The sequence below is a fragment of the Macaca thibetana genome, chromosome 16 (assembly GCF_024542745.1).
Source record: "Macaca thibetana thibetana isolate TM-01 chromosome 16, ASM2454274v1, whole genome shotgun sequence".
Classification (NCBI taxonomy): domain Eukaryota; kingdom Metazoa; phylum Chordata; class Mammalia; order Primates; family Cercopithecidae; genus Macaca; species Macaca thibetana.
The window spans coordinates 42939118-42966774 of NC_065593.1; the positions used below are offsets into that span (position 1 = coordinate 42939118).

At 39.4% G+C, this 27657-nt stretch overlaps 1 protein-coding gene across 1 annotated transcript in view; it reads left to right on the forward strand.

Moving 5' to 3' along the window:
• Positions 1–496: 496 nt before the first annotated feature.
• CA10 (carbonic anhydrase 10) overlaps positions 497–27657 on the forward strand; it is a 540135-nt gene continuing 512974 nt past the window's right edge. The window contains exon 1 of the mRNA XM_050765092.1: positions 497–595. Coding sequence (XP_050621049.1) covers positions 535–595 — 61 coding nt within the window. The 5' untranslated portion in view covers positions 497–534. The remainder of the gene's footprint in view (positions 596–27657) is intronic.

The window sequence follows — 27657 nt, forward strand, 5'->3', positions numbered from 1 at the left end:
GACCATGCCCCGGTGAGGGGGGCGGACTTCGAGGGCAACTTGCCGCGGACTGCCTGGGCTTAGCCAGCGAGCTACGCGCTCCCGGGAGCCCGGAATTGCACGGCGCGGCCCGGCGGGGGGCTATCGTCTATGTCTTCTTGGGGCGCCAGGCGAATCGGGGTCTTGTTTTTGCTGGAAGAGCCCAGTGTTGGTGGCTTCAGGTGGCTGCCGCCGCCGCTGCTAGTGCGGTTTCCGCTGCTGGTGCGAAGAGAAGAGACACGCGAGCGGGGAGACCTCCGAGGCAGCGAGGCATCGGACATGTGTCAGCACATCTGGGGCGCACATCCGTCGAGCCCGAGGGGAGATTTGCCGGAACAATTCAAACTGCGATATTGATCTTGGGGGTGACTGTCCCTGGCCGGCTGTCGGGTGGGAGTGCGAGTGTGCACTCGCTCGGAAGTGTGTGCGCGTGTGTATGTGTGTGTGCCGTGTCGGGCTCCCCCCTGCCCCCCCTGTTTTCCCGTCGAGTGATGCACTTGGAATGAGAATCAGAGGATGGAAATAGTCTGGGAGGTGCTTTTTCTTCTTCAAGCCAATTTCATCGTCTGCATATCAGGTACGGGACGCGCCGAAGTCACTGGCTGATTTGGGTTATGTTGTGATGTTTGGGGTGTATGGGGTTTTATTGTATGTAGCCGCGGGGCGGAGAGGGGGGTGGCGAGACCCTTTCAGTTCTGCGGGTTTGCCGCCTTCAGAATCAAAATCCTTCTCAGCCCAAGGGTGTCTGAATGTGTGTGTGGGGGGGGGGGCGGGGCGGGACGGGGAGGGTGGTTAGGATCTGTGTGCAGTCCTGGAAGGGTGAAGGAAAAAGTGGTGGGGGATGAGAAAGAAGAGCCAGATGGGTGTTGATTTTCAACTGCTTTCCTGGCTGAGAACTCTGGCGCCGAAATCCGAGCCTTGGCAACCACCACCCCCATCCCCTGGCTTTCAAAGTTCCCAAACTCGGTGGTTCCTGGCTGGCAAAATGGACGCGGGGCCCTGCCCGGGTATCTAAACACTTTCAAGAGACTGCGGGAGGATGCAGGACTGGAGAGTACCGGCAGGGATCAGATATGTCCTCCATGCCTTCCCCAAACACATCAGGACTGATTGCGATGTTTTGAAACCTGCTGGCACACCCTCCTCTACCCCTCAATTTTCTTTTTAAAGCACTACAGTGTCACAAATACCACTTTACATCATGGTGTTTCTTAATTCCCAGTAGCAAGGATGTGCTGGCTCAGACCTCTCAGTCTACTTGGGCCTGTCTGTGCTTTTAAGAGCAAACGGGATTTCAGGGTGTTGAGGTGAAGGAGGTAGGGCTTGTGGACACCTGTGCCTGAGTGTGTTAGTACGGGTTCTGGTTTTTGAGCAGTGTCTTTGTTGGTGCAGGGAATTGGGGATGGGAGGAAGCTGGGAGGGAAAGGGGAAAGCCCCTGGACCAGCAGTATTCCCCAGTTCCGTGGCTCCTCCCATTGAAGGCACCCACCCCATTTCCCTTCACACCTGCCACTTGAGCACCCAAGGAAAAGCCCATTTGTAGTGCTGCCTTCTGCCTGCATTCCTTCTGCAGAACTGGGGACTCGGCCAACTTCCCATGAAGTCATCAGAAGAGGAGAGCAGGATATTGCCCCTTTGAGCAGCCACATTTAAGCAGCATTGGGGTGGAGAGACATGTTTCCTGCCTCTTCCTTCAACCCTGTCAATCCCCTCCCCTTAAACCAGACCTGATTCTTGATAGGAGAAAACAACCCTAGTTCTGCCCTCACTCTGGACTCTGTTCCAAATCCCAGTCTCGCTTCCAATTTTCTCCTCATAGGGAAGGAATGGGACTCTGTTATCCGAAACCATTCTATGTGGGACTTGGTTATCCTATTAAGAAATTTGTCTCTGTGATACATCAGTGAGATGTGTTGTGTACCTGGCAGACAAGAAAATGTGCCCTGGGGTCACCCCAACTCCTCTAGTGGGACTTCTATTATTCCATTCTGCATCTAGGAGTAAAAATTCTCAAGTGACTTGTAAAGGTTTGTATCAGTCATATGTCCAGATATGAACTGGGTGGCATCTCACAAGGCCATATTTTACATCTTTCTCTTCTACATGTCTATTTCAAACTCTCTCTCGTTCCGGAATATTTGACTAGTTATAAAATAGCCTTTCCTTACTTTTCCCCAGTATCATTAATAATTTTCAAATCAGACAAGCCATCTGAGTACCTTTAAGATTTATAAAGGGTTAACATTGATTAAGGCTCTGGATTTCCTCCAGCATCCTCTTTGTCCCCAGCCCTTACCCTGAGTTTGGCCAGGCAATCACCGAGGGGAACAGGCTGAGAAAGGGTCTGATCTTAGCCTCCAAAAAAAGCATTAGTGGGATACCTGTCACAGCTATATTTGATTTGGTGTATCAGCAACTAAATTATTCAAATGGAAGCATTAGGAGGGGGGTTATTTCCAACCCAGGAGGAGTGCTATGGAGTACATGGCCTTTCACATGTATTTACTAAATAATCATTATTGCTATGTAATGAGAGGATAAAAGTGTAAGCAAAATTGCTAGCTATTAGCTAAACACAGAAAACTAGGTTAGCGTTCCAAATGCCTAGTTAGGATCTGCATTAATTTGCACTTTATGAAGACATTTAGGCAGGGATGCAACATCATATACTCTTTATTTTACACATCCATAAACAACTTTAAAAAGCCATTTCTTCTCCATGGTCAGGATGGCCTCATCCTCCTGTAAGCAGAGGCACTCATTTAATAATGCCCATGTATGTGAGAATTATTATTAGTAATATGATTATGACTCACAATTGCTACAGTTTGGGAGACTCAGACTCCATTCTTTTTCCGTCTGGCAGCCTTAGAATGTATAGGAAATGCAATGCACTAAGGTTGAATAATTGTGGCTTTGAGAGAGTTTAGTGGATCTTTCTTTTCTGTCTCCATGATTTGCAGTTTTAATTTACTCATGACTGAGCTCTACTGAAAGGAACATAACCCTGTGATCATAGAATCTGCTAAATCTTAAATTAAAAAAATTTAAAACAAAGCACCTCTTTAGCATCTTGGAATGAATTTTCCTGACCACTAAATGGGTGCTAATCCTTACAGAGTTACCAGACATTGATACTTAAAGCACTGATAGAGTTGGCTCCATTACTGAGAAACACCAGGCTGGAAAAGGCTAGTAGAAGTCTGCAGTCTAAACACTTTACAGAAGGAAAATGTTGGTAGTAGATTTGTCGTATGGAATATATATTGACTGAATTTCATTTGGTGGCATTTGCTTTCAGGAACACACTGGTGCTTTGTAGCTTAGTGTTTTGTTAACAAAAGGTTCCAATACTTCCTCTAACCCACCCTCAAATTTCTCCATGGGCCTATTTGGATATATTGCTTAAAGTACAGACACCTGGGCTTGGCATGTTTGATGGTTCTGCACTAATAATTTGGTTTTGATGAAACTATTGGAAAATGGGACTGTTTGGCCAGGCTTAGCTAGATGCTGGGTCAGTAGCACATATGTCTTTTATTTGCGAGATCACATCAGCTTTGGCTACTTAATGCAACACAGCTAGGCTAAAGGGCATGATTTGGGAGTTCTTCTGGCTTTCCATTAAACTCAGATCTCACTTTGCTGAAAATGTAAGGCATCCAGGGTCTATGAAGAGATCAGAGAGTTAAAGAGAGAGAACCAGAATGATTTTTCTGTGTACTGCAAGAGCACCATTCCCCTCCTACCAAAGCAGCTCAGATCAGCAAGAATGTATGCTTAGCAGCATGAGGAGAGAATTTCCTGGTCAGACAAGAGCTGCCTAATTTAGTTTATACAACGCATCCTACTTCCTCCTTATGTAACTTTACTTCTTTGTCAGTTTATTCACAATAATAACATCAACAACCATTTGAATTATGTGGCATTTTCACACATTTTACATATATTGCACATATTTAATTCATCTATTCTTAGAATTTGTGGGACAATCTTATAGATATAGCAACCAAAGCCCACAGAGCTTCAGCCTAGAGGTTTCACATCCAGGTCTACCTGAGTCAAAATTCAGTACATCATTTACGTTTTGGTTCAAGATTCCTTTCAAATATTTTTATTTAATTTTTTTTATATTGATGTCTCTGAAAGAATAAATTGGGTTAAATGAATGTAAGTCTTAGAGAATTTGGTAGTAAAAGTTTAAGATGATTACAGTTTAGAGCTAGAATTAAGGTAGCATTTGAGTTGTACATTACCCTGTCAATCAAACAGATGAGGCTATTACCCAAATGCCTCTAGCATCTTAGGATCAGCAATCTCTACAAGAAAGGAATATTTCCTACATTGTTTTCCTAATCTTAACATTAAAATGGCATAACTTCAGTTTTCTTATGTGTAGAAAAGAGATAATAGTACACATACCACATGTTTGTTCTATCAACTAAATGAGATATTGTGTCCAATGATTTTCACACAGCACAGTTTCTATCACATAGTAAGCATGCAATAATGTCATTATTTCCTACAAATCTGATATTGTATAGGCTTAGTTCATGGTGGAGTAGAGCTTTTACCTTTTTCCATATCAACTTGTTTAAAAGCAAAAAGAAAACCATCATCAGCAAGCACATCTATAACATTGAGCACAAATCTTATTTTCCAGGAAGCTTTGGCTAAACAATTATGAAAAGTCTCTTAGTTTTCCTTCCCATACAAATGAGACTGGTGGCATTAAGCTTTGGTGCATAGTCATGAGCGTAACCCACTTTATCCCTGTAAGTCCAATATGGAGTTGAGGCTTGGAAAGTTTACTAAACTACCTGGAAACCACATAGTACTTATTACCCAGGGGATTCACAGAATTTTTCTTTCCATTGCATATTATAATGCAGTATAGACCCAACTTTAAAGTGCCTCAAAAATGGCAATTTACATAGCTTTCAATATGGCTCGAAATAGAATGTCCCCCAATAAAAAGTCCCACCCTTACAATGACTACTTATCTGATGATCTCCTTAGCAATGTGGCTTCTTTAAATCCAGTTTCCCATGTGATGTCATATAGCCCAGTTACTGACAGATAACCACCATCATAGATAAAACTCTCCAGATAGTGAGTCAAGAAAGTCTTCTGGAGTTGTATAAAATCTCAAGGGCAAAAATAAATGTCAATGTGGACTGCCAGTCCCTTGGCTGGGGAGAGGGGTTTGAGTACCAGTCCAAGTCAGTAACTAACATCTCAATTTATCACCGTAATTAAGCATTATATACTTGGGCCTAAGGGTTAGGTCAAAAAGAGATCCAAGTATCATAAATGTGTATGATAGCAAGTCATTATAGAAAGAATATGGAAATCAGAAGACATTTCCTTCAATACAACTCCACCTTCATTACCTTTATAACTTTGGGCAGTTTTCTTGACCTCTCAGAATCTCAGTCCTCATCCATAAAATAAAAATTATATTTGCTTTGCCTATTTCAAAGCATTGCTGAGGGAAACTTCAGAGAGTTATTCTTGAATAAACATGTTTTGCATTATGCAAGTGTAAAGCATCTGTTTTACACTATATATGCTTTACACTATATATGATCCATACTTAAGATACAGTTATAGAAGCAAAGTTGAGATACATACACACAGTTTATAATGCTATAATGTAATATGAGTAATGTTTATTTGTTAAGATATTATTATAAATGCAACGTTGTAATGCTAAAATGCATTGTGATATAAACGAATAAGAATAATGTCTAATTGTTTAATAATTGGCATAAATTATATAGAAGGGAGAAGTCTAGACATGAAAGAAAAGGAGATTGATTTTGGAGATTTTGATGAAAGAGACAGAGGGGACCTCATCATCAAAAAGGAGGAATAGAAACGAGGATGTACGCTAAAGAATGTCCCAGCTGAAATGAAAGATTCACTTTGGGAGATACTGGAAAGTTGGGATGAGCCCACTTAGGGAGCTATTGAATTGAGAGAATATGAAGTATCCTAATATGGTTATTCACTTTGTGACTTTTGTTTTTTTATTACGGATCTTTGCATCAATTCAATGGATTCTTGGTTAAAATTCATTTGAAATTCTGACATTTCTTTGGATTTTAAATTTCTGTTGCATGTCTACAACTAGCACTGTACTTTACAGAGTTTGTAGCCTGTTTGAGATTGTAGACAGTTGAGTTGGAGTTCTTCTGTAGGGGGTGAACTAGAGGGGACTGGAGGTAGGGTCTCAGCTTGCTCATCTGTAAAACAGATACTTACCTCTCAAGGTTGTTGTTCCTACAAGGTAATTATAAGGATAATAAAACACCATTTGTGAAATGGCTAATGTGGTATCTGGAATACAGTAGCCATTAGCCAATACACATCATATGAGAGCAAGCCTGGGTTTTAGAGCCCAGATAGGCAGACATGTGAATTCTAACTTTGGGATTCACTCTCTGTGTGGTCTTGGATAAGTAATTTAAGTTCTGTGTGCCTTAAGTCCTCATCTGTAAAATGTGAGATATAGAAAATGTACAAAAGAATCTGCCATACTGCCTGACGTGTTATTAATCATTCAGTAAATTGAAGTTGCTCCCATAAAATTATCATCATCATCATCATTGACATCAATAATAATACTTGTTGACACTTTGGATCAGTTTTTCTAAATGCCAATTAATTATTTAATCATTTATTCTATGTTCAACAAAAATATATCGACAGCAAACTGTATGCCAGGCACTGGAATCACAGAAATGAACAATACTTGGTCCTTAGTATTTAACAAGAGAGTACATGCTGTAAAATAGAAGTGTGTATAAAGTATAATAGAAATATAAAGGAAGAGCAATTAACTCTGTTGTGGGTAGATACAAGTGGGGAAGGGAAAAGATTTATAGAAAACATATGAGTTAGACCTAGAAGAATACATGAGATTTCAACAGAACATGGAGAAAGAAGACATATCATGTGGCAAGAATAGTATGTTCATAGACAAGAAGGCATTTAAAAAACAAAATATCAAAGTATGGTGGATTGGGCATATGGAGTGGATGGGTTGGAATAAATGACTGGATATAGGGGTTACAAAAATAACCGTAGGCCAGTGCGAAGGAGATTGTAAGCCACGATAAGAAGCTTAGACCTTACCTTTTACTTATGAGGAGCTAGCTAATGGGGAGCTAAGGAAAATGACATAATTGGGTTTGTGTGCAACTTAATATTTTTACTTTGATTGTAATAAGATATTACTTAGAAACTCAACTCCTTGTCTTCTTTTCCTGTCAACATTTATTCTTGATCACAAAACCCATTAAAAAAATCCTGGCCTGATAGATCAATTAGGCCATTATGGGACATTCTAAGTGATAGACTTTTTTAAAAATTCATTTTTATAAATCTCTTGTGGCTCTCATTTATCCTGATCTTTGAGATTTGGTATTTTCAGGTTAAGCAAATACAAATGTCTTCAATTTTGTACTTGAAGAATAATAACAATGTCTTTAGCATTAGATGAAGGCTAAGAGAAATGAATCATCTGTACATGCATTGGTGTCATGAAGATTAATTGTGGGCTAAGCAATAGATACACTATTTGACATAAAACAGATGCTTGAAGCACTACAAAGCATTGTGTAGCAGTTTTATCTTATTACATTCTGTTCAACTCTTATTTCCAATAGAGTACATATTCACTTAACAGAATATACCCTTGGTTAACTAAATGATATATCCAATTTACCCACTCTATGGTTCAGTTAGTATAGAATGAGTGTAGAGACCTAAATTGAAATGGTTTTCTTTGTCCCCTTAATCATTCAACATTTATTGAGGGCACACTGTACATCAGGTACTCAGAATCCAACCAGAATAAGTAAGACAGTGACCTTTTCCTCCAAAAATTCTTCATCTAGTAAGAGACTGATTTTTTAAATATTGGTAGTCACAGCAGAATGTGATAGGCATTGTAATAAAAAGAGGTATAGAAAGTGTTTGAGGAGAAGAGAGCAGGGACATCTGACTCATCCTGAAAGTAGGAGGGGTAGAGAAGGAGAGTAAGTAGTGTTAGTAGAGGATGCTTAGGGTGAGTCTCCAAGGATGTTAAAGAGTTGTTGTGGAAGATTTTGGCTAATTAACCAAGAGGGATGTGATGAGAGATGGATGAACATATGAAACAGCATTTGCAAAGGAAGGGAGATTAGATAGGACATAGGACACGATTAATTCAGGGGACGGTCAAAAAGTCAACATGGCCACAACTAACGAGTGTAGTGTGATGGATGAGGTTGAGACGGAAGAGTATATAAGGTATGTAATTTCAATAACAGTAATCCCTTGCATATAATATTGTCAGTAAGAATCACCTAGTGCCCCTCTATGCAAGGAAGGCATCTTTTAAAGGCCCAAGGAAGTATGCAGTTTGCATCCTTCATTAGGAAGAGACCAGTCAGTATTAAAGCTTTGGCTCTTGTCCAGCTATGCTCCACTTGGCCCAGATCATTTTCCAGTGTTGTCCATGGTTCCAGATGGCTTCCCAGAAGCTTTGGAGTAATCCAGATATAGATTACAGAGTTTATATCATCTCTTTACTTAGTTTATTGCCATATATTTACACCCTGGGAAACAAAAGCCAGGACCCTACTGACTGATCGTGAATTTTACAGTATGTCTATTATCATCTTACTCATTGATTAGTGAAGGTTTTCTGTAACTTTTTTGCAGTTTTTATTTCATGTAACCTTAAACAGAACTTTAAAGGATTTCCAGCAGTGAGGGGTTGGGGTGGGAAGGTTTGGGTGATGAGAAATGATCTAGGATCACTTTTATAACAAAGCCACAATTGCTGTTTATTAGCAAGATTGGGCTGGTAACGGGATAGCCAGTGTGGGGTTTGATTACATTTGCATTAGGGGGCCATCAGCATGGCAGTGGAGAGATTATCAATGGTTATGAAGGAGACAGCATACAAATGCCTTTGCCTGCTGATCTGGGAGAGGTGGTACTTTCGTCACAGTAAATGAAGAATTAATCTTTAACTTTGTCAAATACTTCATGCCTGGTGGCTGAAGGGGCTGTCAGTAGGAAATGAGGCCTGTGACTTTCAGGGGAGTTTTCCAGAGCCAAGTCTTGCTGGCTTTGCAACACATTTGGCAGCAATGCCAGAGTTGGAATAAACACATTTACTGAAGGATGTGAGTCAACATATTCTCTTTCTGCTCCCCTCTCTCTCACTACACACACAGCTACCTTTTACCCTCAAGGAAAACAATTCTGATAGCTGCAATTATTGAGGGAGCATAGGCCTGTCCTCCAACACAAGGTTAGAATAATAATAAATACCTCAGAGGATTCTTGAAATAAACAGTAAAGTAATATATATGGAAGATTTTTTTCCCCGTGTTTAATATATTTGTTAATTTATTCCACAAATGCTAACGAATGCCTCCTATGAGGTGGGCACTGGGCCAGGCATAAGATACAATGTAGCAAACAAAACAGCAATGGTCTTTGCCCTATAGAATGTGTATGTAGTGAGACACAAATGTGTGTGTGTGTGTTTCCCATTACCCAACCCAGTGCCTGGCATTTAGAAAATGCTCAATAATGAATGACTGAATTAATACATAAATGAATAACAAGGAGCGATTGAGAGTGGCTTTTCCACATTCAGGAGAGACTGGGGGACAAGATCTGAGGCCATGAGGGAGGGGAGATGAAGATGACACCTCTTTCAGCTGTTGTCTTGCTTCTACTGCATGTAGGTTTTTGAGTGTGCAGAGTCACAGAGAATGGGAACCTTCCCAATGAGCAATATGTTTGATAGTTTTCTAGTCCCTGCTCTGACTCATATTTCCATTTGACAAATCATCCTTATTTGGGGCACCTTATAGTTGTTTAAAATGTATTTTGGCTCTTTCTGTATTTATGACACCATACCAAAGGTTTGAACTAGGACAATTAAAGATCGGTGAATACACTGTCATTCTTTTCTCCCTGTCATCTCTGTTCCTTCTTGAGGAGATTGCTTAGAACATGTATGGTATTTCTTACCAAGTTCCTACTTGGGAGGAAACAACACTTTAGAAAGCTCACTGTTCCCTAGTTAGTGTTGAACTAGAGTGCTTGAGGGAGAATAGCCTACCCCACTTTTTAGTCTTGATGCAGAGCAATACAGGAAATTACTGTGGTCTCTATGGTGTTTTCAGTCTTGTGTCAGAAAACATTACTTCCCCTCTGGCCTTCTGTAACAGAATTGTGGTGTAGTTGACTAGTTCTTACCAGAGAAGAGCTGACAGCCAAGGAATTGAAAGAACGGAGTGGATTTGCTGTCCTTGGCCGTGAATTCACCCTGTAATTACCTGGTTAATCTTTACAACTGTGAGATTGGTCAGTTGGATAATGTTGTTGTTTGCTTGTAATCTTAATTACAGAAAAAAATAAAAAGGGGTTATAGAAAAAAAAGGGGCCCTATTGTTAATTTCTCAGTGGATGTTTGGGGATTTTAAAGTGAGACATTGGTGAGTATCAGGTTTCTATTGTATGACCTGGGTGTGAATAGAAATATGTCACTTGATGTCCAAGTCTTATAATGCACCATAATGATACTGGCTCTAAGTTACAGTGATTCAAAACCCTGTAGAGTGGAATACAAAGTAGTGAAGTCATTATGTTTTATTTCTGTAACAAGTTTCATTCCTGTTTTTCCACTATGGTGTAGTTCTTTGTGGCCTTTTAGTTTTAGTTTTGTTTTAGCACTAAGTTTTATTGACTGAATGAAAGCCATGTGCTATTTTAACTGTATAAGTTAGTGAAGGCTTTTTTTTTTTTTTTTTTTTTTTTTTTTAAATCTGCTTTCAGAACTGCTGAAATTAGAGCTTGACTAAGCCAGGTAAAGGCATATAATGTGCCACATCCAAAGTAAGACAAGTTGAACAACTTAATGAATGAGAGTTGTGTTTATGCCTTGGTTGTTTAGGCCAATCATGTATTGTTTTTTTTTTTTTTTTGAGACGGAGTCTCGCTCTGTCGCCCAGGCTGGAGTGCAGTGGCCGGATCTCAGCTCACTGCAAGCTCCGCCTCCCGGGTTCACGCTGTTCTCCTGCCTCAGCCTCCCGAGTAGCTGGGACTACAGGCGCCCAGCACATTGCCTGGCTAGTTTTTTGTATTTTTTTTTTAGTAGAGACGGGGTTTCAACGTGTTAGCCAGGATGGTCTCGATCTCCTGACCTCGTGATCCACCCATCTCGGCCTCACAAAATGCTGGGACTACAGGCTTGAGCCACCGTGCCCAATCATGTATTTAATTGAGATGTTCTTTCTTGACCAGTGCTCCTCGCAAGACAGGGACTGTATATGCAAAGTGTTTTAGTGTCACAGACATGAGTGAAGCCAGGAATCAATGAGTGTATTTTATGCCAAATATGATACAATATTAGAAAAAAAAATTTAGGAAAAAAATTATTCCCCATAGACCAAATTTTTGTTTACTAAATTTTGAAACAGTGACTTTTCCAATTTGTACTTTAAAAAGAAACTTTGTATCTTAAATATATTCCCATTTTGCTTCCTAGTTGTGTCAGTTCAGGATATCCTGAACCCTGACACATACACTCTGCAATCTCAGTGACATAACACAATGGAGGCTTACTTCTTATTTGCATTAATTGTCCAATAGATGTCAATGTATGTGTGTGGGCATGTAGGTACTTGGTGAGAGGAAAGAGATACAAGAAAAAAAATTATGTCATTAGTAGTGACTTGGAGTCTCAAGGTTGATGGGGGCTCTGCTACCTCCTGTGGTTTCCAAAGTTTTCCTGGGCATCGATATCACCAGATGGGGAAAAAAATGTGTAGAGGAAGACCACGGGAGGGGTTTTTGTGGGCCAAGAAGGAAAGCTGTGGGCATCCTTTCTGGTCAGTCACATTACCACATCTTATTTTTATTTTTGTTTTTTTACCATGGGGTTTCACCATGTTGGTCAGACTGGTCTCAAACTCCCAACCTCAAGTGATCCTCCTGCCTCCGCCTCCCAAAGTGCTGGGATTACAGGCATGAGCCAAAGTGCCCAACCAGCCACATCTTATTTATTTATTTTATTATACTTTAATTTCTAAGGTACATGTGCACAACATGCAGGTTTGTTACATTTGTATACATGTACCATGTTGATGTGCTGCACCCATTAACATCTTATTTTAAAGCACTTGGAGAGTTGTAGGCTAGCCTTGTAGCCAGGAGCAAAGGGAAAATGGTTTGTGAACAATTAGCTAGTATCTGCTACTTTAATATGCATTTTTTTCTTATATTTCCAGAGTAGTTTATTCATCTAAAATCGCATTATGTATATTTAACTTTTCCCTTGTTTTTAAGCATATATGTTGTTTCTAGTTTATGACATTTTTTGGCATTTGTTTTTATCCAAGTAGATATTTATTGAATTATTTTTAAAAAATAATCTCAATATTGTGATTATTGGGTCAAAGAGTATGAAGTTCCTTATCATTTTACTGTATTATATCCGAAAGTAAAGTATAACCTGTTTATGAGGCTCTAGTAATGTGCTTGAATTCCTTGAGAGAGTAAGCAAGTATATAGAATAGTGACTAATCTTTCAAAGATCCTTTCAGCAATGGTTTACCTCAAAATCTATTAAACAAACCTAAATAGCTATGGGATTCAAGATGTTATTTTGCATAACAAGTTAGATCAGAGACAGGAAACCGTGGTTAAGAATAAACAAATACCTTTTCTAGGTCTAGAATTTTAAACCTTCTTAAGTATTGTTCCTGGAGGACATTTTTATACATTATAGGAAAGCTAGAATTAGGTGATTTGCTAAAGAGATGACTAGGATGGAAGTTAGGACATGTTGTGTTTAGCATTAGTTTTGCCACTGCTACTTCTGTAGCATAGAGGAATTAATTCTACTATTCTGAGGCCAGTTTTCTCCTTTTAAACAGGTTAAGCATATTGGAGTAAGTAGTTTCTCGGTCCCTTTCCAACTTGGGAACTTTAGTATGTTAACAGACTTTTACAGAAAGTTGTTCAAATTTGCTATTCATGCTAAACTTACCCAGTCTTTGAAATGTTGAGGCAACAAGATGAAAATATGGGAAAATCTTTCACGACTTGAGTGAACAGAAAAGTGGCAAATGACTTTCTAGATGGGCAATCATAAGATAAGACATTATGAGAAAAATAACCCAAATAATATTTGTTGAAGATTACCTTGTCACCCTCTAGTGCAACACTGGGAAAGGGTCTAGGGGTCATCATTGACTGCTACAGATTTATTGAAGAGCATTCATTGAAAACATTATACATTGTTTTACTATGTAACCTCAACTCTGCTGTTTCTTATTGTGTGACTTTAGGAAGTTATTTAACATCTCTAACTAAGTGTCAGTATCCTCATTTGTAAATTGGACGTAATAACACCTATCTTTGGAGTTAAGCGGGCTTGAAATAAAAAAATGCGGAGCCTGGTGTTTGGCATGTAGAATGCACTTGATAAATGGTGGCTTTTGCTTTCGTTATGGCTGAAGCTAAAATAATAAAAGACACATGGAGCAAAATTAGGAAGGAATTTGGCAATATCATGTAAAACATGGCGATTAAATGAGCCAATGCATGTGAAAATGTTTAGCACAATGTCTGCACATAGCACGTAATCAGTTAAGGCTGGTTGCATCTGATTCACTAGGGGAAACTAGAATGTTTGGGGAATATTTTAAAGGTAATAAAAAGGGAGATAATGATGTCTTTTCATAGCATCATCTTCAGAGACAGTTTACTGGGTCTGGCCCATATGTTCCTTTAATAATTTTTTAAAAATTAAGAAATTAATGCCACCTATTTTTAGTTTACAACTGCACTTTAAATTTATCAAAATCTCTCATGTAGACATGTGGTCTCATGTAATCCAATAAATATTCGGCCTTGACAGTAGTGGCATAAATAGAATCCTGGCTCAGGAATTTGCTGCTTATTTTTTCCCACTTAATACATTAGTAAATTCTAGGTCATTTGCCAGAGCAGTAAAGAAGTGAGGTATTATTATGGTCTAATCCATTTATGATAAAAGAGATACTATTTACCCTGCAATTTTTGAAACTGTCACTCATTTTTATTGAAATTTGGCTTCTCTATTTCCTTTTCATTGCTCAGTTTTACCTGCTTCCCCAAGCACTAATTTGTGTTTATGATAACCTTACCCATGTTTTTTTCAACCTATTTGCAACATGAAAACATAGCTTTGATTTGTGTTTCATATTCACTTGACAGAAGGATTTTTTAAAATGATAATTAAATGCTGAGCTATTGCTGGGATTGCGGTATGGTTCCTTTTCAAATATATCTGATCTGAGCATTTCAGCAAAAGGCATGAAAGGAAAACCAACAAGAAATAGGACAGATGATAAATACTGTATTGATGTTAAGTAAAGACAAGCAAACTGTGACCTGAGTATGTCTGTCTCTAGGGAGCCTGCTTTAGAGCTTTTCCAGTGTTTGTTTTTTTTGTGGGATTTTTTTCCTCCAATCTCGTTGGTAGAGGCTGGATTACAACTGAGAATGCAGAGATTAATGGCCTGCTGTGACTAATCCACTAAACCTCTACTCCTGTTTCTCTTAAATTGATTGTACTTAGAGAAGCTGAGTATAGACCCATCCCAGCTAGCCTGATTTTAGGTCCCAGGGATTTAATGAGATCCAGTTGCTTTAGGTACATGGAACCTTCATGGAACATCATCACTTTTTGCATTTGGGCATTATTTCATTAGTTGCTGATTAGTTCCCAATGTATTATTTTTATAACCTCTCTTTTTTTATTTTTATTTATTTTTTTTAATTTTTTTTAACCTCTCTTTTTTTAAAAAGAACATTTTTCACATGATTATATTTTAAAATTTTAACACTAATATAATCCAATTTAAAATAATTTGGAAAAAAGAGAAAAAACAGATCACTTATAATCACATAACCATAATACAACTATTATTAATATTCTGGTTTGTTTCTTTCTAAGCTTTTATGTATATAAGCATTTTTTACTTATTTAAACTTTTAATTATTATTATTATTTTTTAATTATTATACTTTAAGTTCTAGGGTACATGTGCACAATGTGCAGGTTTGTTACATATGTATACATGTGCCATGTTGGTGTGCTGCACCCATTAACTCGTCATTTACATTAGGTATATGTCCTAATGCTATCCTTCCCTGCTTCCCCCACCCCACAATAGGCCCCGGTGTGTGATATTCCCCTTCTTGTGTCCAAGTGATCTCATTGTTCAATTCCCATCTATGAGTGAGAACATGTGGTGTTTGCTTTTCTGTTCTTGCGATAGTTTGCTGAGAATGATGGTTTCCAGCTGCATCCATGTCCCTACAAAGGACATGAACTCATCCTAACTTATTTAAAATTTTATCACACTATTGTGTTTGGCCAAAAATTCATGTTAGATAAATATATGGTTTGTGTTCATCAAAGCAATATCCTCCTAAAATGTAACCCAAATAATGTGAAAATAATTATATACATAGATGGATAGATTTGCCATTGATGGAAATTAAGATTTAATGCTAAATCAGTGCACTGGGTTTGTATGAAACTTGAACAAAATTTAAATTTACAAATATTTTATTATTAATCTGGTGATCTTAAAAAGTAATTCATAGGAAGATAAAAAGATGACAAATGTAATTATAGTATTGGGGATTTTTGAGGAGAGGGAACACTGGAGAAACAATTTAGAAATGATGTTAAAAGTGTTTTATTTAACTGTTAAAATGCAGAAATATGTTTAAATCCACTGAGATGCCATATAGCTTGAGTTGAGAATGATTAAGAGGTGCATTTAAACCCACACTCTGCCTCTTACAAGCTGGTTGGCTTTGGGTAAGTTAACTTCTTATGTATCTCAGTTTTCTAATCTGAAAAATGGAGATAAAAGTAACCCCATCAGTGATTTCTTATAAGCATTATTAAATGACGTATGAAAGTAAAGCATTTAGTACAGTATTATCAGGCAGATAATAATGGCTTAATAAATGTGATTTGGTATTAGCATCAAATTCATAACATGTGAGATGCAGCCAACCATAGTCTCTTTGTAAAGGAGGAAGACTATTTGAGTTGGCTGCTTTGTAGGGGATATGAGCTCAGAAACCTTCAGTACCTGTCACTGACTCTTAAAAATAAAAAGTTCACACTGTTGAAAGTGATGTTTTAAAGTCTTCCATGATGTGCCATAGACTGACCTTTCCAACTTTGCTCCAACTTGCCAACTCAGGATTCTATGCAGCACCTTGCAGATACTTCCCTGTGCTTTTGCTCATGCTGTGGTTTTTACCTTGTTTTGACCCACCTGAATCCTACGTGGCTTACTCATAGGTTCTCACATGTTCAACCAGAAGCTCCTTTGTGAATACTGTTATGAGCAGTCCAGCCAGCAGCAGTATCTCCCCACAATGCCCCATCGGCTCTTCCTGTCCCCGGTGCTGCCCATCCACTGGCTGCCTTTCTACTTTCATCAGGAAAATTCACCATGGCCAGGATTCATCTAGGGTATCCCCGCCCTACTCCTAATGCAACATCCTCATTGGTTGGGTTTTACTCTCCAATCCGTAATAATAGGTTTTTCCACATTCTCACCAGTAGTCTCTGCTGGTTTAGGTTTTTTTTTCTCTTCCCTAACCGACCTAGTCCCTTCTAGATATAACACAACTCAGACCAGAGCTCAGCAAACAACAGCCTGTGGACTAAATCCAGCCCACAACCTGTTTGTTTACAACTTAGAAAACTAAGTTGTATTGGGACACAGTCATGCTCATTCATCGATGTATTGTCTGGGACTTGTTTTACATCACAACAGCAGTGTTGAGTAATTGCAACAGAGACCATACTGCCTGCAAAGCCTAAAACATTTATTATCTGGCTTAAAAAAAAAAAATAGTGAGAAACGATTGAATCAAATTCTTCCAACAGTTAGGAGGATAAACTGGGTGCCTGGATAATAATTTTTTCTTCATGCTTCCAACAGGTAGGAGGATAAACTGGGTGCCTGGATAATAATTTTTTCTTCAATAAAGGATTGATTGAATTTTACATGTAATAGTCAATTTTTAAAAGCTTTGAAGCTTCAGGAACCTCTGAACTATCTTGACTTTTGTGGATACCTTGGCCATTTTACTACCCTAAAAATGCTTCAAGCACCTTCTACTCTCAGAAACCAAAAACAAGAAACCTCAGTTTGTGCTGGTTTGCATTTATAAAGCTCCCTTTGCTCTCAGAGGAGCTTAGAGTAGCTCTGGACCCACCCAGGCAAACATTATGGGGGAAAGCCACCCTCCCCTAAGGCATGGTTTGCGCTGGGATGCCAGTTTGGCAGGGAAGGAGCAAGCTTTCTGAGTACTTTGCTTCTGCCAGCTCTTTGAAAAAATAACCCTTCTCTTTGGGGAACGAAGGTCAGACCATATTCAGAAATAAGAACATCACCTGGAGAACAAGCAATTTTAGGAATGACAACCTGAGAAATCAAACCTTTCCCCCTGATGATTGAGACAGGCCAGACTCATAACCCAGGCCATGATCAGCTTTTGCACTTGGATAGAGCATTTTCTCTCAAATAACAAACTCAATGAGCTTTACCGGGCTCTGAAAGATGACTGTTGTCCTCTCTGCACAGATGGCAAAATTGAAGTCAAGAAGCAGCGGCTTAGGCTGGCCACAGAGGGAGTGGGTTCTGGCAAAGACCCGGCAGGGCTCACAGGAGCTGGACTCCCAGCCCTCTTAGACATGGTATTTATACTAAGTCCCTAAAGCAGATTTCATAACGCTGCCTAACAAAGCCTCTTTGGAACTCTAGAGCAGGGGCTGACAAACAGTGGCCCACTGATCAAATCCAGCCTACTGCCTGTCTTTGTAAGGCCCAGGGTCTAAGAATGGTTGTTAGATTTTCAGATAGTTGGGGAAAAAATCAAAAGAGGAAATAATATATTTCATGACACATGAAAATTATATGAAAACAAATTTTGGTTCATGAATTGTGTTTGACTGAAACACAACCACACCCATTCATTTATGAACTGTCTAGTATCTATTTTCAATGGCTACCTTTACACCACAGTGGCAGAGTTGAGTAGCTGCAACAGAGCCTAAGGTCAGCAAAGCTCAAATTACTTTCTATCTGGCCCTTCCCAGAAAAATGTTCGCTAACCCTTGCTCTAGAATACACATAATACATTAAATAAAATAAACTTTTATTGAAGTGCAATAAGCATAAAATGCACTCACTTTAAGTATATGGTTTGATGAGTTTAGGGTAAAAAATGTAGTCCTATAAGCACCACCGCAACTAAGATGTGGAACATTTCCATCACTCCCCAAATTTCTGTATGTTTCTTTGTAGTCAGTCCCTCTCCAATTCTTGTGCGGGCAAACACAGATCTGATCTCTGTTAGTGGTAACAACCTTTAAACAATTATTTAGAAAGGGTTTCAGATCACTAGAGACCGTGTTGAGGGAAGGTGGTAGTGGTGGGGGATATTTGAAAACATGAAGTTGATTTTATTATTTCATTTGATAATTCCTTAATTCACTCCAAACACCCGCTCCAAACAGCCACTTAACTGTTCATAATATTAGAACCTAACAGGCACTGTGCAAAGTGCTCTCCATTTATTATCTCATTTTATCTCTAACCCTATGAGGGAGTTCTTCTCCATCTCTGATTCTATTGAGAGGAGACAGGCACCCAGGTAACACTGGGGAGCACACAGCTGTTAAGATGTAAGCTAAGATTTGAATGTGGACCTGTCTGAATCCAGAGTCTGAGCTCAGCCACCATACCACATACTTATTCAATCTTCACTATGAGTCTGTTTGGGAGCATAATATCAACATTTTTAGAAGAAGGAAGCTCAGAGAGGTTAAGCAACTAGTTCAAGTCACCCAGCTACTAATTGCTACAGTTAGGATTTGAACCGAGTTCTCCAAACTGCAAGCAGAAGACACTGAAGAGAGAGGGATGGAAATGCATTATTTTGAGGGGAAAAAAAAATCACCTTCTCTTACAGTTGGATAAAGTAAGAGCCATATGTAAGCAAGTTCTAGATAATGCAGAGGCGAGTGAGGCAGTAGGCAAAAAGCAGTTTTAAGCCAGATATAACTTTGCTTTCTAAACTAATGGCTATCCAAGACTATTTAATTTAATATAAACAATTAATGACTGTAAAGTGCTTTGAAAATCACTGAGGGGTGCATCCATGCTGACCAGAATCAGTAATCAAAATGTCTCTTGTTATTCCTTCACAAACAGAATTCTATCTGAATTGGTCTGTTATATTGAGAAGAGATGAAAATCAAAGTCTCAGAACAGACCTCCATAGGATATTCTCTTTCTCCCCTCCCCCTACACCAGGTGTTATAAAGAACAGCGCAGTTTACCAACTCCTAGTTTGAATGATTGCATTCCATTTCTTCAGGGTCTTTTTACGAAGTACTTGGCACCTAAATGATGCCCCAAATGATTGTCTGCTGTTCCAATGTTCTAGGAGCACTCCGTCAGCCGCCCTGAAGGCCCTTCTTACAATCTAGCACAGGAGGCGATGTCCATTGGGTTCCTTAGTTATAAATAATAAAACTTTCAGGATTACTATAAGCAGAAAAAAATTTTGTTAAAGCACTTGAGGTGCTCACAAGGTCTGAGGGTAGGCCAAAAAATAGGAAGTGGAAACTGTACTTACAAGGATATATTATGGCATTGCTCTGAAAAGGGTTCCTGCCCTTTTCAGAAATAGCCAGATCTCATCGCTGGTGTGGACTGAGCTCTATACACCATTGGTATCCAGAAGCTGGACACTGCTGCTACTAACCTCACCAGAAGATGGATTTGTTATCAAATCTGCTTCCTCATGCTGTTCACTTTAGAACCATAATCTCAGGCATCTGAATGACTAAGTTCAGTCACACGCCTCCTGTTCAAGGTAAAGTATAGGATTCTACCTGGGTGGGACTGGATACAAAAGACAGGAAATAACTGCAAACATAGTGAGTTGGCTGAAGAATAGCCTCCCAGAGATGTTCGTGTCCTAATTCTAATGCCAGGAACCTGTGAATATGGTTATTTTACATGGTAAAAGGGATTTAGCATTCATGATTAAGGATCTTGAGATTGGGAGATTATCCTAGATTATCTGGGTGGGCCAAATGTGATCACAAAGGTCATTATAAAAGAGGGGCAGAATGATCGGAGTCAAAAAAAGATGTGAGAACAGAAGCTGAGGTTGGATTGATGCACTTGGAAGATGAAGGAAGGGAGTTACCAGAAATGCAAAAGGGCCCCAGTAGCTGGAAAAGACAAGGAAATTAATTCTTCCCTGGAGCCTCAAGAAAGAACACATGCCTGCTGACACCTTGATTTTAGCCCCTTAAGATTCATTTCAGATTTCTGAGCTCCAGAACTTTAAGATAATACATTTGTGTTGTTCTAAGCTACTAAATATGTAGTAATTTGTTACAGCAGCAATAGGAAACTGATGCACATAGGATAGGCATTGAGAGTGTGATGACAGTCCAGGGAGCATGACAAATGTCCACCACAGCTGCTGTGAAGGAAAGCTAGAAAAATTATTAATATTTCCCACATCCAGTGCTCTCCACTTTTTGAGAGCATTCTAATAGAGTCCTAAAGCTAAGTTGGGTGAATAAGCTAAGTAAAATTGCTTGTGACCGTTCAGATTGTTCGCCCACTTTATTCACCCCATGATTTATTCAATAAATGTTCCATTTATTAAATAAATATTTACTGGAGTTGAGTGCCAAGCACTGTGAAAGATATTATGGCTTCAAAAGAGAATAAGAGAGTAAGACTCAAAGCTAACAGTCAAGAAATTCACAGATACCAGACTTATATTGAGCTGATTTTCAGTTGTCTCTTCATATCAAATCCTACCCCAAATTTATATTGTTTGTTTTGAACAATAGGAGTTAGGATGTTGAGATGATTCACAATTTATGCATAAAAGCATTATACTGAAATGAATATTTTCACTTGAATATCTAACAGTAGTCAATATTTATCTAACAGTAGTCAATATTTATTGAGTGCTTCCTGTGTGTTATAGATAACAGTAATATTTTATATTATTTATTTCATTTAATTGTTACATCAACCCTGGGAGAAATGGATAGTTGTTCTCCCCATTTTGCAGATGAGGAAGCTGAGGTTAGGAAATATGACCAAATTCATATTGCTAGGTAAGAGAGCTGGGATTTGAACTTCCAGTTATTTGACTTTTGGGTCCATACAGTTTTGCCACCCTTCCTCCCTGTGTGCCAAGCTCTGGCCCAGGGACTCACATGTGTGTGTGAAAAAAAAAAAAATCCCCACATAAGTAAACCTCAAAATTTAATAGGTATTATAAAATGAGCTATACAAATACAGAAGAAGAATTTATATAGATTTCCAAGTTGACTAATTTTTATAGGGAAAAATGCCTCATTTGAATATTAATTACCAGGTCATTTGGTAAAAGTTCACATTATTTTACAACTGAGGTATTTTCCAAAACAACTCTATGTTGCCTTCACTAATCTAGGTGCAAAATTTATTCTGTTAGATTATTTCCATTTCAAAATCACATCTCACAAGGAATATACATGAAATCTACTCTCCCTATCACCTCCTTCCCTCCATCCATAACAGTGTGAATACTTCGGCCAATGATTTTGTTTATGTTAATACCTTTTGTAGCCTCTTGCGGGAAATTATTAGGCTCAGAAAGGGACAGACGGAACTCTCCAGGACCCTATTTCTAGCTGGATGTCTCCCTTCTGCAAAGCTCATCAAGCATCCACACAAAAAAGCTGAAGCTGGCTGGACTGTGAGCAAGACACACAGATAGCACCCTTCACTCCTAGTCTGAGTAGTTAGGGTGCATAGGATTCCATGACCGTGAAGCTAGGGGCCATGTCTTACACAAATAGCACCCAAGTGTTTTGCTTCTTAAATTCTGGGAACTGCTGTTGGCTGAATTACCTCTCAGCAGTCCTGTTGACAGATGGTGTAACTTGCTCATTAAATCAGGATCCTCCCCATTCCGAGGGCCCCAGGCATGTTAGGAGACAGACCTGGTGGTGTTTTCTAATGTTAATGGTCTGCAGCTCCAGAGCGAAGATAAATATTCTACTTTATTGTGCAACCACTAACTTAAGCCTTACTGGGTCTGCTCCCTTCATTTTGACAGGGCACATTTAGAAAAGTGAAATGAAGTGCTTTTAGGCATCCAGTTACTCCATCCGTCACTTTCTCTTATATTCTGCCAGCCTCGTCTTTTTCTCTGAGACTTGCCTCCACACAGTGCTTTACATCAGTGACATACAATATCCTGAACTAAAAAGAGACCTTACTAGTCCAGAGTTCAGGACTTAACTTTGGTTTTAAGGCAGTATTGTGCAAGGCTTATTTATTTGGAGAGCTTGTTGGAAGAAACAACAACAGCCTATGGAAAGAGGGGGCCTGATATAAAGTCAGTATGGCTCCAGCACAGATAATAAGCATGATTATTAAACAGCCATGTTTAACAAGTTGCATGTGTATGCTAAGAGCAATGGGAAGCCAGGAGAGGGCCTTAGGGTGGGGGTTTCACATGATCATAGTTATGCTTTAAGAAGACCTCTCCAGCTACAGAGTGGAGAATTGAGCAGGAATGAGAAGCAGAGAGGGGAGACAAGTATCAGCTGAAGAATGACAAGATTCATAAATTTGGGAAAACGGCTTTATTTCTCATAAAGCATTGCAGCCTGCAGGGTGCCCATTTCCACAGGCTAGGAAGCATAGCCTCTTGCCAGAAGCTAGAAACAGACACTTCAAGGGAGAGGCAAAGGGAATAGGAGCATGTGCTGAACAGGGTGGCCGAATATACATATTTAATAAGCTATAGGAGCAGTCATGAATATTCATGAAAGGAGAAACGTGGTCCTGTGCAATTGAGCTTTATGCTTATTCATGGGTCCCATGTACCAAAAAAAATGGTAGCATTAGCATGATCCAAGGGTGGAGTTTTAAGCTCTCTGATGTCAAAAGGTGAAGCAGAGGACACAAAAGCCTTTACTGCACATTCTCTGTAGGCTGGCCAGAACCACTGCATGGTCAGTGGTCTTATCTCAGGCAAAAAAAGGAGAAGCAGCATCAGGTGGTTGGTTAGTATCAAAAGTGGAGTCTTTCCAAAGAGCTAGTTATGCTCATCCCTTATGGAGGAAAGCCTAACACGGTTAGCAAGGGAGGGGTATACTGAGGCACATCTGACCTCTCATTCTGTCATTGCTGAGAACTCAATTTTCAAGTTACTCTGGGGTCCCCTTGGCAAATAGAGGGTCCGTTCGGTTGGGGGTGCTTAGGATTCCATTTTTATTTCTCACAGGCGACCTCACGAGGGCAGTCAGGAGGCTCTGGTGGCAGTCTGGGTTGGAGATGCAGGTAACCCGTTGAAGGTGATGGCACACGTGGAGAGCAATGGCCAGCATCAGGAGCTGTTCAGGATGTGGATTAACAGAGCCTGATGAACTGTGTATGGTGGGGGTGAGGGAGAATGGTGAGTCAGAAAGAAACCAGGGTTCTGGCTCATGCATGGTGTGGATGGCAGTGACATCCACAGTGCGAGGGCACAGTGGAAGAGGCAGCTGTCATGCGTAACCTGCACCCTGCTTTGAGTCACACAGAGAATTGCAAAATACTGTGAAGGGAAAAGGCAGATATGCAGTTGTAGGAGGGGAGAGAAAAAGAAATAATAACCCAAGAAAGAGAGGACAATTCTTTCTCCCATAGAGTATACCAAGGCATAAGAACAAACAAACTTACTACTGTTATTATTGTTAACTAATATTGGCAGTGCTGCTATCACTAGCTGCTGGTATTGATTGTTTAGTTCATGTTTAAACTTTACAATAGCCTTCAATTCTTACAAAAATCATGTGGATAGGCATTATTTATCATGCCTATAAAGGTGAACAGATATTAAATAATATAATATCTGTGATATTAAATAATTTAAAGACAGAAAGCTGTGGGTAGATGAGCTAAGATTTGAACCCAAGTTTGACACTAGAAAGTACACTCATAACTCTTAAAGAAAACCATCACTTCCCAAGGGACAAATAAATAGGTACAAGGTTACAATAGGTTAAGAATAAAGTACTAAGGAACAAAGATGGGAGGTTATTTTAGGATTATTTCTTGGAGAAGTTGAGGTTTAGGATTATTTTCTAGAGAACTTGAAACATTTTGTTTTGAATGAGTCTATATATGTCAAACCTTTGGATGTGAGCACATTAGTTCGAAGTAGGGAAGAAATGAGATTAATAACGTATGGAGTGAAGATGGCACTGGGGAAACAGCGCTTTGAAACATTCTGCTTTACAACCTTTTATTATGCTACCTTGCCAGTGGTTGAAAGCTGAAACGCTTAGCTTGGCGCACATCACCAGCATGATATGCTAAGACACCTTTATAAATCTCACTTCCTGCCTCCCCTTGCATGCACCCTGTACAGTCATAAAGCATCTTCCCTCCTTCGTTCTTTCTTCATTCTTTAATCTGCTATTCATTTAGTGATCATTAATTGAGCATTAGCTAATATGTGCCAGGAACTTTACTAAGGCCTGGGGATATAAGTATAAATATCCTCAAGAAAATGATGAGTGGCTATAATATCCAGAGTCATAATTCATTGCATAATATTTTAAAATATGCTATTACAAACATTGTATCTATTAAAACAGAGGCCAGAAGAGGGTACGGCTTTGTCTAAGGGAGGTAAACTTTGAGCTAGAGTTAAGAACAAGTAAAAATTTGTCAAATTCATAGAGCAGTCGGAAAAATGGAAAATAGTGTTCTCTGTAAATGTCTATTTGAGACTTGAGCAGTTTCTGATATGCAACTGTTTTTTTTTTTTCTTGTTACCACTTTTTGCTTCGCTTTCCCCAAATCCTGAAGCCTTTTCTTCCAGTCTCCCATTTTCTGTTTCCTTCCACCTCTTCCCTGACTTTCCAGATTAAACTCAGAATTGCGGATCTCTGACAGTTTCTCTCCTGCTTTGCTAAATGTCTATTTAAAAAATAGACATTTAAAAGCCTTCTGTGTGTCTCCTGCTATGTTGTGGCTCTCCTGCTGTGTGAATTGAAGCTCCCTGCCCAGAGGATGGATGCCCCACTGCTGGGTGCACTGGAGGCTCCAAGGCTTACCTTAGAGGTTTGCACCGTGGGCTGTGATAAATGACAGCTTGGCTTTTGCTCCCCAGGGTCAGTCACCTGTTCCATGCCTGCTTTCACCAAAGGGCATGGTACCAGACTGCTTGCTCACCAAGAAGGTGAGGCCCGGGCAGGGCAGTGAAGCAGCTCCATGCAACATGGATTAGGTCCAGCCCGACTCCCAGCTTTTCCTTACCTTCGGAGTCATAAAATCCTTATCTGCATTCTCAGCCTGCCCATGGTCCTCTGGGCTGCTCCTGAGAAGAGGTAGCACTGATTTAAGCCCTATAATTCCACCCCATATATTAGACTCTGCTCCAAGGTACTCTTGCTGCTGTCTCACTGTGGTCCTGTGCATCAGCTGAGCCACGAAGTGTCACCTGTGTCTGGACCAAATCCCCAGTTTGTACCCCAGTCCTGATGAGCGCCCTCTCTTCCGTACCTGGTACATGCATTTCTGTTGTGTTAACCTATACAAGGACCTTGGAATCTCTAGGCTTAGGGCCCCAAATCCTCCCTAAATTTGATTCTAGAACTGCCTAGAGGCTAACTTCACTAAAACCAAGTGTGCTCAGATGACCAGAGCCTGAGGAAAGATGCCGAATTCTGCATGTTCACTGTGCCTTCATTCCCTGTTGCTGTGCCCCACATATAAGTCAGAAACCCAGAAGTCAGATATTGGTCTTCATTCTAATTATTCAGAATAATATAGCACTTAACAGGTACAACACACCTGCTTTCTCCTTTACTGTGCTTAGCACTTTAGAAGAATTGACTCACATAGCTCACAACAGTTCCAGGAGTGGCACTCTGTGGCACGGGGATTCCAGTTTAGGCAGTCCTCTTTCAGAGTCCATTTTCTTAGCCCCCCATGTGCTTTACTGTCTGCCTCATCTGGACCATATCCTGCTGTTGTCATGCTCAGTGCCTCTCCAGTCAAACCATCTCTCTTGCAGCGTCTTCCTCTGAGTCCGCCTCTCCATAGCTTCCACAGCTCTTGGGGGCAAGTTGTTGTAATTTTTTTTAATTTAAAAATAAAAATAGTATATATTTATCATATATAATATTATGTTTTGATTTATGTATACATTGTGGGATAGGTCAATCAAGCTAATTATGCATATGTATTACCTCACATTCTTATTTTTAAAAACACTTAGAATCTACTCTTTCAGCAATTTTCAAGTATACAATACATTGTTATTCACTATAGTCACCATGGTGTACAATAGATCTCTTGAACTTATTCCTGCTGTTTAATTGAAATTTATATCCTTTGGTGGTGTGCGCCTGTTGTCACAGCTACTCAGGAGGCTGAGGTGGAAGGATCACTTGAGCCCAAGAGTCTGAGGCTTTAGTGAAGTATGGTAGTACCACTGAACTCCAGACCGGGCAACAGAGCAGGACTCCATCTCAAAAAAAAGAAAAAAAAGAAAGAAAGAAAGAAGGAAAAAAGAAATGTATATCCTTTGACCACCATCTCCCCAATCCCCACCATCCAGTCTCTAGTAACCACCATTCTACTCTCTGCTTCTATGAGGTCAACTTGATTGTGTTCCACATATAAGTGAGATAATGTGATATTTGTCTTTTTCTGACTTATTTCAATTAATGTAATGTCCTCTAGGTTTATACATGGTGTTGCAAATGACAGAGTTTCCTTCTATTTTAAGGCTGGATGGTATTCTATTTGTGTGTATACTACATTTCTTTATTCATTCATCCATTGATGAACATTTAGATGGATTCCATATTTTAGCTACTGTGAACAGTGCTGCAGTAAACATGAGAATGCAGATATCTCTTCAACCTCTGATTCCATATACTCTGGATATATACCCAGAAGTGGGATTTCTGGGTCATATGGTAGTACTATTTTTAATTTTTTGAGGAACCACCATACTTTTTTCTTAATGGCTTTTCTAATTTGCATTCTCACCAACAGTGCACAAGGGATCCCTTTTCTCCATACCCTCACCAACACTTGTTATCTTTCATCTTTTTGATAAGAGCCATTCTAACAGGGATAAGGTGATATCTCATTGTGGTTTAAATTTTTATTTCATTTCACTGATGATTAGTGATGTTGAGCATTTTTTCATATACCTGTTGGCTCTTTATATGCTTTCTTTTGAAAAATATCTATTCAGGTCCTTTGGCTATTTTTAAAGCGAGTTGTTTTATTGCTATTGAGTTTCTTGTATATTTTGGATATTAACCCCTTATCAAATGTATGGTTTGCATATATTTTCTCCCATTCCATTGGTGTTCTCTTTATTCTGTTGATTGTTTCCTTTTCTGTGCAGAATTGTCAACAAATCTTGTTCCAGTCTGGCCCATTCCCTGTGTCCAGGCTGATGTTAAGTAATTGAAACATATGCAGTTGAGTCTTGAGA